Genomic DNA, 10,790 nt, shown 5'->3' with positions numbered 1-10,790 from the left:
TTTACCGTGCCACTGTATATAAGTTAAGGACTTTGTTTCTCTTCTTAACTATTAAAATAAACGTTCACCACAGAGAATGCTGGGAGTTGTAGGCAATACCGGCGCTTCGGTTCTGAGTTTCTGCCGAAGCCGATTGTTCATAGTGTTGGCGATTAACGCAAGACGTAATGGAGTTTAGTTTTAACTTCGATGTGCAAGTAGAAGTGGATGAAGAGGTACACAATGAAGAAAATGCAACCAAATATGTGAGTACAGCTAAAGGTTCACATTCGCATTGCAGAGAAGCGCATTGCACACCCGCCGCCACTTTGAAGGGGGCGGAAATCAGCCGCGTGTCTCCTGCCGGTTTCTGAGCCGTCGGCTGACGTCGGTTGGCAGTGTGGTTTAAGCCACTGCGGGCGGCATTTTAATGTGCATGCGCTCGTAGTTTACCTTGTATTACACGCGGTACAAAAATTTTAAATAATCTTATAATGTGGGGCGGTAGAATGGCAGAGTTTGGACTGCTTTTGCACTGTGTGCTTGTGGGTTTCGCACATTTCAAAGGCGTGTATGGTACCGACACTGGACACTAAGGATTGGCCCGTTCTGTGCGATTTGTGCCGGTGATGGATTGCTATAGTTTGTTCCCCCTCGGTCGCCAGAGCCTATCCAAGACACCGCCCTTGCTGAGCAGACGTCCCGTTTTTATGCAGTTCTTCTCTTAAAACTTGTAATTTATCAAACCGTCTTGATTTCAGTCTTCTGCATCTTTAATTAAAAAGTGCACGAAACTCTTAAGGGCGAAATACCTGGATGCAATATACATACAGCAACGTGTAAGAAACTCCCTCGACATCCTCTTAGATTTACCACGATCGCTTTATTTTAAGTTGTGACCCCATTAAACCTAAAGGTGCCACTGTTAATATTTTGCTTCCAGTGAGAACACGCCCAGCAGGGGGCGCCAGTTCATCACATCGTACGCGTACACAACGCAGAACAAGTGTGTGTCTCCTGTATCTTCAGGGCAGGTGACACATTGGTTTGGATGGGTCTAGTCACCAAGCTATTGTACACTGTACATGACCAGTTGGGACGGTGCTGTTTACAACACTTAGACTGCACCTCCCTGGTTTGGACTCTTCATCAGCTGGGGCCTCATGCATAACGCCGTGCGTAAAATTCACACTATAACATGACGTAAGCACAAAAGCGGAAATGTGCTTATGCACAAAAAAATGCATAAATTTGTGCGAACGGCAGCTTCCACATTCTTCCGCTACATAAATCCCGTTCAGCGTGAAAAGAAACGCTCCTGCTGCCCCACCCCAACTTCTCCCAGAATTACGCCTCTTTGAATATGCAAATCAATATAAATAGTCCTTAAGCTCAGCATTCTGTGAAAAGGCAACGGCAAAAGCACAAGGGAAAATAGAAGAATTTCAGCGAATACCAAGTGGAGGAAAGAAAAAACGTACTATTTGTTGGTTTAAACAGTGGTATAAACAACAAAAGGAAGTTGATCAAGTGGCATAGAGTGTCGGAGAAACTCGAAAGCTCAAGTTCACAAGGTCACACAGTGCCCGAAATAAAAAAAGAAGTTGTCAGATATCAAAGTCGTCGTAAAAAGGCGAGTCGTAGCCCACCATCTGAGTGTCATATGAAAGCTTATTAGGGTACAGAGGAAAATAAAAGGCAGTGGGGAATAAAGCACGAAATGTCAACTTTAATCTTGAAATTTCCACTTTAATCACGTAGTTTATTTTTTCATTAAAGTAGAACATCGTAAACTTCATCTTAAAATCTTTAATTTACTAGTTTCTCAAATCCCATCGTAACTAAAGTAGCACATTAACTGCTTTGTTTTGTATTTGATCTTCTATGTGCTCTATGTGTGTGAATCACTACGTGCTTCCGGGCTTTCTCTTCCTCCGACAGGCCTCAGAATCCATTACATTCGTGATATTACAGCTCTCTGAATAATTAAAATACTGAGATGTATACGTGATATCGTTTACATGATGATAGGATTTTAAGCAAGTTACTAAGCATGGGAACACAGTGGCGCAGTGTGTCTCACGCAAGATGCTTGCTGTGCTGTGTGCTACCTTCGATGAAATAATTTATTGGAGCAGCACTGTCTCTTTCAAACGTACTAACCTCCAATTCCTGTCCTTCCTTTTCTTCCTCCAAATACCCAATCGCCATACAATAAGCTCTGTAATAGACGTTAAGCCATCTGTAAGCTTAGAACACAGATTCTTCAAAACTTTTAAGGAACATTGAAATATCTTCGTAATTATTATATCCATCTATCCTTCCAGTGTTCCAGCAAGAATACAGTGCGAGGCAGGAACAATCCGTGAACAGAGCAAGAGCACCTCGCTAGTCCTGCGACACTGTGTCCTCACATGTTTAATTATTAACAATATAGATTATTTAAATGAAGTTAAAGTTTTATCTGTATAATATAATCATCACATTTTGCTGCATTTCATCTCAAAAATGATGTCATCATCATATGTAAATATGCGTTTTATAAAGTGGCGCAGGTTGTGCAATATTATAACTGTAGTGCAAGTTTACAGTGAGGTGATTGTACTTATAAGTCCAAACAGTTCTACAAGGAGCACTTGATGGACTGATTGAGTGCGTTTAGAGATCTCGGGATGTAACTGTTTCTGAACTGCGAGGCCCGTACAGGAAAGGCTCTGAAGCGTTTGCTGTATGAGAGCAGTTCAATAGACAGCATGGCTGAGTGCTTGATGCTGTATACCAATAATTCTCTTTCTGATCAGCTGCTGTACAGCTGTAATTTCCCACTCAGATACAGTGATATAAATACTCTGAGTGGCGCAGTGAGAGTAATATGGAAAAAGATAACGGGAGCAGCTGAAAGAAGAAGAAAAGGGAGCAGTGAGAGTAACAAAGTTAAAGCAGCTATTGTATTTAGAATAGTTTGGCCATTCTGTGCACCATTATATTGTTACAGGTTGATTACAATCAGGTGCCTTAAATTTATGAACGATATGTGGTTAATTTTAGTGTATTTGATAAAGTCACGTCAGGGATGTGGATCTGAAAAAGAAAGCTAAACCACACAGGAACAGTAGCACTGCTTTGACGCTGGATATCGCCAGTCTGCAAAACCGAGCGCAGAACTTGCGCACACCAGGGTATGAGCTACTGTGAAAATGTGCGTGGCTTTACGGCGAGTTTAGGTTTTATACATTGCGATTTGAGCGTGGAAACATTTGCACGTAACATTTTTATGCGTACGCACCATTTATACGTGAGGCCCCTGGTGATCATAAACCAAGACCATAGTCTGGTAGTCACAGGGTACTTACTTATAAATCCTGTTGGTCGTCTGCCCACAACATAAAATCTCAGAGAAAGGTTATTTGTGCCTACTGCAAGATTTGCTGAAATGTGGCTGACAGATTTAAGTAAATTTAAGGTATTATTAGGAAGTAAAGATGTTAGAGAGGCTTTCATGATGGGAGGTCTGAAACCTGAAAGTACAGCTCATGAGAAGGATTTATCAGTAGTAGTGGACTTGTCACTGTCAACTTTCAGGCAGGGTTCTGAAGCCATTAAGAAGGCTAACAGAATGTTAGGTTATATAGCACAGTTTGTGGAGTGCAAGTCAAAAATACAGACTTTGTCCCAAGAAAGAAATTAAATATATATATATATATACACACACTAGGAAAATACCCGTGCTTCGCAGCGGAGAAGTAGTGTGTTAAAGAAGTTATGAAAAAGAAAAGGGAACCATTTAAAAATAACATAACATGATTGTCAATGCAAGTGTCGTATGCTTATTTTAGTATTGAGAGTGAATTTGATGATTGTAAAGAGTTTAATTTATGATTGTAAATGTTGTGTATGAGAAATGCGCATTTTTAGGCAGGGAGCCAACCACATGGTAGGTGCGCGGATAGCCGCTGTGCGGAAAAAAGAAGGGGGACTGGGGGCGGCTCTTGTGCGTCTCTGCTGTGAAATAAATTGTCTGTTAATGGAAATAAGGAATGAAACCGCCAAAAGGAGAGGTCAGTTCCAAAAGTTCCTTATGACATAATGGTGAGAACTGCCAAAAAGAAGACATTATTTTCGAAAGTTTGTTACGGGGCACTGCGCAAAATGAAACATACTTAACATTTGTAAGTACAGTGTAAAGGATGAGCATGGGGGAATTTGGGCTTCCTATGTATATTGGAAGTCGCAGAAATAATGAGGAGGGGTTTCCCCTATCTATATATGCAGCTTAGGGGCTACACCCGTTTCCCCCCTTGGGTGTTGAAATAAGATATGAAACATACCTAACTTCTGCAAGTACACAGCAAGGAATGAGCATGCGAAATTTCAGCTTCCCACCTCTATGGAAAGTGGGAGAATTAGTGATGAGTCAGTGAGGGCTTTGCCTTTTATATGTATAGATATATATATTAGGACAAATGGAAAACCCCTCTCAAATATACATCAGAATGACTGGAAAAAAATAACTTGGAAGTTCCAGTCCCAGTCCCAGTGAGGTGTTATGCAGGCTTATTGCTGTTGATATAAAGGAGCCTCAATAGCGTATCTTGACACACCTCTGCTGAGTAATTTGTTGTCTGAAAGTCCTCAGTGTTAGTGAGTCAGAGAGAGGATGTGCAGCAGTGTTCATAATGGCACTCTGTTTTCTTTTAACTCTCCTTTACTACTACATCCAGAGAGTAGAGTGTATGTCCCATAACTGAGCCCGCCTTTTTAATTAGTCTGCTGATTCGATTGTCTTCTCTTGAAATGGAAAATCACACCATCCATCACAGAGTTGTAGAAGATGTATAAGATGTCAATATCAGCATTAAAGGAACACAGTCTCCTAACAAAAAAGAGTCCGCTGTGCCCTTTCTGATATAGTTCCTCTATGTTACAAGAGCAGTCGAACCCGCCATTGATGTGGACCTCCAGGTACTTGAAGCAGTGCACCACCTCTCCCTGAATGGAGGTTATGCTTAGGCTTTATAACACACTAGTGAGGCTTCACCTGCAGTACTATGTGCAGTTTTTGTCTCCAAGCAATAAAAAAACATAGCAGCGATAGTGGAAGCATAGAGAAGAGCAGCTAGACTGATTCCAGGATTGCAGGGATGCGTTATGAGGAAAATTGAAAAGAGATGATAAAAATTAAAAGAGAGGAGCCTTTTCAGTATAAGCAAAAGGAGATTAAGACGTGACGTGACAGAGGTGTGTAAAAGTATGAAAGAAATTAGAACTGTGGACCAAGGCTTTTGTCAAATGGTTCACTTCCTCTTTGGAAAAGAGAACTTTTTCAGTTCCTTTTAATGGATCATTATATGACCTTGCCCCCTCTAGTATGGTGCCCCACAAGGATCAGTGCTTAGCTATACTTTATTTTCATTGTATATGTATCTCCTAAGCCTCATTTTAAGACTAGCATGGAGTGTCCTACCACTGATATGCTGATGATACACAGTTGTACTTCCCTTTGAGATGTGGCAAACCGGATGCACTGCAATGGCTGTTCAAGTGCCTAAATGACATTGAGCATGGATGGCTAGTAATTTTTTTTTAAAAAATGAATGAGACCAAGATGGAAATTTGAGATTTTGGATCTCCAAATCTTGGTAATAACATAACTTGTGATCTAGGGTAACTTTCCAGTTATGTTAAACTCTATGCGAAAAACCTGGGCATCATATTTGACCGGATTTTAAATTTGGTAAGCAAATATATGCTGTTCTGCGGTGGGCTGGCGCTCTGCCCAGGGTTGGTTTCCTGCCTTGTGCCCTGTGTTGGCTGGGATTGGCTCCAGTAGACCCTGTAGTTAGGATATGATGGGTTGGATAATGGATGGATGGAAATATACAGTGGGATGCAAAAGTTTGGGCAACCTTGTTAATGTCATTATTTTCCTGTATAAATCGTTGGTTGTTACGATAAAAAATGTCAGTTAAATGTATCATATAGGAGACACACACAGTGTTATTTGAGAAGTGAAATGAAGTTTATTGGATTTACAGAAAGTGTGCAATAATTGTTCAAACAAAATCAGGCAGGTGCATAAATTTGGGCACCGTTGTCATTTTATTGATTCCAAAACTTTTAGAACTAATTATTGGAACTCAAATTGGCTTGCTCAGTGACCCCTGACCTACATACACAGGTGAATCCTATAATGAGAAAGAGTATTTAAGGGGGTCAGTTGTAAGTTTCCCTCCTCCTTTAATTTTCTCTGAAGAGTAGCAACATGGGGGTCACAAAACAACTCTCAAATGACCTGAAGACAAAGATTGTTCACCATCATGGTTTAGGGGAAGGATACAGAAAGCTGTCCCAGAGATTAAAGCTGTCTGTTTCCACAGTTAGGAACATATTGAGGAAATGGAAGACCACAGGCTCAGTTCAAGTTAAGGCTCGAAGTAGCAGACCAAGAAAGATTTCAGATAGACAGAAGCGACGAATGGTGAGAACAGTCAGAGTCAACCCACAGACCAGCACCAAAGACCTACAACATCATCTTGCAGCAGATGGAGTCACTGTGCATCGTTCAACCATTCGGCGCACTTTACACAAGGAGATGCTGTATGCGAGAGTGATGCAGAGGAAGCCTTTTCTCCGCCCACAGCACAAACAGAGCCGCTTGAGGTATGCTCAAGCACATTTGGACAAGCCAGCTTCATTTTGGAATAAGGTGCTGTGGACTGATGAAACTAAAATTGAGTTATTTAGGCATAACAAGGGCGTTATGCATGGAGGAAAAAGAACACAGCATTCCAAGAAAAACACCTGCTACCTACAGTAAAATATGGTGGTGGTTCCATCATGCTGTGGGGCTGTGTGGCCAGTGCAGGGACTGGGAATCTTGTCAAAGTTGAGGGACGCATGGATTCCACTCAGTATCAGCAGATTCTGGAGACCAATGTCCAGGAATCAGTGACAAAGCTGAAGCTGCGCCGGGCTGGATCTTTCAACAAGACAACGACCCGAAACACTGCTCAAAATCCATTAAGGCATTCATGCAGAGGAACAAGTACAACGTTCTGGAATGGCCATCTCAGTCCCCAGACCGGAATATAATTGAAAATCTGTGGTGTGAGTTAAAGAGAGCTGTCCATGCTCAGAAGCCATCAAACCTGAATGAACTAGAGATGTTTTGTAAAGAGGAATGGTCCAAAATACCTTCAACCACAATCCAGACTCTCATTGGAACCTACAGGAAGCGTTTAGAGGCTGTAATTTCTGCAAAAGGCGGATCTACTAAATATTGATTTCATTTCTTTTTTGTGGGGCCCAAATTTATGCACCTGCCTGATTTTGTTTGAACAATTATTGCACACTTTCTGTAAATCCAATAAACTTCATTTCACTTCTCAAATATCACTGTGTGTGTCTCCTATATGATTTATTTAACTGACATTTTTTATTCTAACAACCAACGATTTATACAGGAAAATAATGACATTAACAAGGTTGCCCAAACTTTTGCATCCCACTGTATGCTGTTGTTAAGGCCTCTTTCTATCATTTGAGAGCAAAGTAAGGCAGATGTTTTCTTTTGGAGATTTCGAGACATTAATCAATGCTTTTATTTCTGCTTGTCTGGATTGTAATGGACTTTATCTTGGGGTTAGTCAGACTACTGTGTCTTCTCTTCAGCAAAATACAGCTACACATCAATTGAACAGAAACAAAGAAATCGTGCCTTATTACCCCACTTTTAGCATCTTTAGCCTGGTTCCCTGTGAACTTTGGAGTCAATTTTAAGTTTTTGCTGTTCAAGTTTTCAATGGGTTAGCTCCAGCTCACCTCATACACCCCTACTGCTGTCGTAGAGCTCTGAGGTCAGCCAATAAGCTGCTGCATTCTGCCCCAAACAGTCATTTGAGACGTAAAGGTGACTGTGCCTTCTCCGTGGCTGGGCCCAAATTGTGGGACATCCTCTTCCTCTCCATGTTCGTTCAGCTCCCACCATTGAACGCTTTAAATCCATGCTAAAAACTCTTTTGTGTATTCAGGCATTTTAGGGGTGTGTTTTATGTATTTTTGTTTTTGCATTACCCATTTGTTGTTGTATGTTTTAATTATTTGTTGTGTATTGATTGATTTTATTTTAATGTTGTAAAGCACATTGGTCAACCACTGTTTGTTTATAAATAAATAAAACAGATTTGGAAGAAGGGGACTGCATATCGCATAAATGTCCCATCTCTAGGATGATCAGTACTGGTTGGCTGCCTCTACACATTGGTATGAGGTGCAATCAAAACAACTGAATTAATTTTGAATGATATCTGAGGAATGCATCCTTTAAAAGTGCCATACTTTTGTCTCAAAACTGCAGTCCCATTCTGGCCAATGTCCCATGTGGAGCTTTGATGTTCTCCGTTTATCTGCATAGGCTAAGGTACCCAATTTTAATTCCTCGTTAGGTTAAGTTTCCTACCATGGATTCATCTTCTGTCCATTTTTGGCTCCTGCCTTGTGACCAGTGTTGCTAGGATAAATATTCCCTGTGGCGAAAATAAGAAAATTGAATGCGACACCACATCCAATTAACACAGCCCATATTCTCCTCCATTTTCACTTGCAGCTAGCATATCACAAATTTCACATTTGTGTGTATTACAGAAACTCATTCCTGGCAGCGACCAGTAATTAGAAAGTTAGGAAAATTGAGGATTCAGTGAAGCTGGCAGAAAATCATTAGCATTAGAAATTTTTGGCAAATACGGGACCTTCATTCCAAAAAGGCTCACCAATCCTATCCACCCAGTTCCTCCAAAGCAAAATCAAGAAGACTTTTCATGGAGTTCTACAGTCCATCACGCTACTTGGTAACATATTCTATGTGTCTGTATTTCTCTGTGTGAAGTCTCGATCTTCAACACTAATTCCTTTCATAATTGTAAATACGTTACCTCTTAATGTATACTTTTCCTCATAACTCAACATCTATAGTCTTGGAGTGAGTTGTTCTTCTCAGGACTTTTCCTAGTGTTGCTACGCATGGATCTTTTTTAAAGCTTGGCGACCAAAACTGTAGACAGTACTCCAAGTGAGGCTTCACCAGTGCACTCTAAAGCTTGAGCATAACCTCTTTTGACTTGTACTCCACACATCATACTGTCTTCACGGTCTGAATGTAGACAGTAATGAGTCCACTGTGACTCCCAAGGCCTTCTCATAAGGGGTACTTTCAAGTTTCATTACTGTTTTAACTCAAACTCCTCATCCCTAAAAATGTGAATCTGACATTTCACAATAAATGGGTCCTTCCAGCATTCAAATCATACTTCTCTTCAAGAAAGTAGTCTTCATTTCCTTTTTTTTTTTTCTTCAGGTTTAGAACAAAGCTGTGTCTGATTACAAAAGCAGTCAACAGTACCACAATAATGGAATTTTAGTTCTTGAGGAGCACATCCTGCCTTTCTTACCCAGGGATACTTTATATTCTATAGTTTACTTTTTTTTTCTAGTTATTATCGTTGCTTAGTCCATAACTGCGTTTGTGTCCATTTAACTGTAAACTAATGATAAGGTCATTCTGATTTGATAACTTTATGGTTAACTCTTTTTGGTTTTATTACTAATCATTTTTCCAACAGTTGTTTAATGTTTTATCATTTTAGGTTGACAATCCAGATAAGAATATACAGGAACTGCCCCAACAGATGACCAAAGAAACAAAGGAGCATATTTTCCCCAAGAACTGCGAGCACCTCCTGGAGAACGTCGTACCAGAGACTCTTTCAGTTGGTACCTTGCCTCCACTACATTACCTTAACGAGTCGGTTTTTGAACAGACTGCATCAGAACACGCCGACCACGAGAATATCCTGTCACAGACCATCAGCTCCCACTCTGACCTCATCTCTGGGGTATATGAGGGGGGCCTGCGCATTTGGGAATGCACATTTGATCTCCTTGTGTACTTTGAGAGAGAAAAAGAGACATTTTGTGGGAAGCAAGTCCTTGACCTAGGCTGTGGGGCAGGGTTATTGGGTATCTTAGCTCTAAAAAAAGGTGCAAAACAAGTTCACTTTCAGGACTACAACAGCACAGTGATTGAGGATGTAACAATACCAAATGTGTTGCTCAACTGTGAGGAAGATGATGAAGAAGTGATCTGTGACAGCTGTCCTACACAGGAGAGAATGAATAGGTGCATTTTTTTTTCAGGAGACTGGTGCAGCTTTCTTCCCTTCATTCTCTCCAGTAAACCTGCCTATCAGTATGATGTTATTCTCACATCCGAGACCATCTACAACCCTAGCTATTACAATGCACTGCATGACATTTTCCAGCATCTTCTCACTCCTCAAGGTGTTGTGTACCTGGCCACTAAAGTACACTACTTTGGTGTTGGAGGAGGAATTCACCTTTTTGAAAACTGTGTAAAAGAAAAAGGCATATTCAACTTCCGAAGTTTAACAGTGGTGGATGAAGGCCTCCAAAGGCATGTAGTTGCATTGACCTTCAAAACAAAGGTTTAAAATGCAAAGAGATAAGGACAAGGCCAAACCTCAATGTCCACGCAGCCAGAAGAAATGAAAGAATATTACAGACTTGCATTGTTTGCTATGCAGGTATAAAAATAAATCAGTGGAATCTGTGTCTTCAAATTAAATCCCTGGAACACCAACCTGCAATGTAGTTTTAAATAGTGTCCCCAAACACCTACATATTTATTTTTTGTGAAGAGAATAAATGGACAATCTAAAAACAATCATGATTAATTGAAAAACTACCTTTTGTGCCAGCACTTCTGTTAATGAGATTACAAAAATGTAGACACA

General features: G+C 40.6%; 1 protein-coding gene across 1 annotated transcript; it reads left to right on the top strand.

Annotated features, from left to right (window-relative positions):
- Nucleotides 1-44: 44 nt before the first annotated feature.
- Nucleotides 45-10,787, top strand: mettl18 (methyltransferase like 18). Its single transcript, XM_039774296.1, has 2 exons — nt 45-245; nt 9,624-10,787. The coding sequence occupies exons 1-2, from the start codon at nt 168-170 to the stop codon at nt 10,485-10,487; spliced, it is 942 nt and encodes a 313-aa protein (XP_039630230.1). The 5' UTR covers nt 45-167; the 3' UTR covers nt 10,488-10,787.
- The last annotated feature ends 3 nt before the right edge of the window (nt 10,788-10,790 follow it).

Source organism: Polypterus senegalus, chromosome 1 (assembly GCF_016835505.1).
Source record: "Polypterus senegalus isolate Bchr_013 chromosome 1, ASM1683550v1, whole genome shotgun sequence".
In the NCBI taxonomy this organism is placed as follows: Eukaryota; Metazoa; Chordata; class Cladistia; order Polypteriformes; family Polypteridae; genus Polypterus; species Polypterus senegalus.
This window is presented reverse-complemented; position numbering and strand designations above follow the sequence as displayed.

Bases quoted from the DNA above. Each gene is read 5' to 3' on its own strand.
- mettl18 (XM_039774296.1), top strand. From the start codon at position 168: ATGGAGTTTAGTTTTAACTTCGATGTGCAAGTAGAAGTGGATGAAGAG. The intron at 246-9,623 runs GTGAGTACAGCT...TTATCATTTTAG, and splicing joins AAGAAAATGCAACCAAATAT to GTTGACAATCCAGATAAGAA.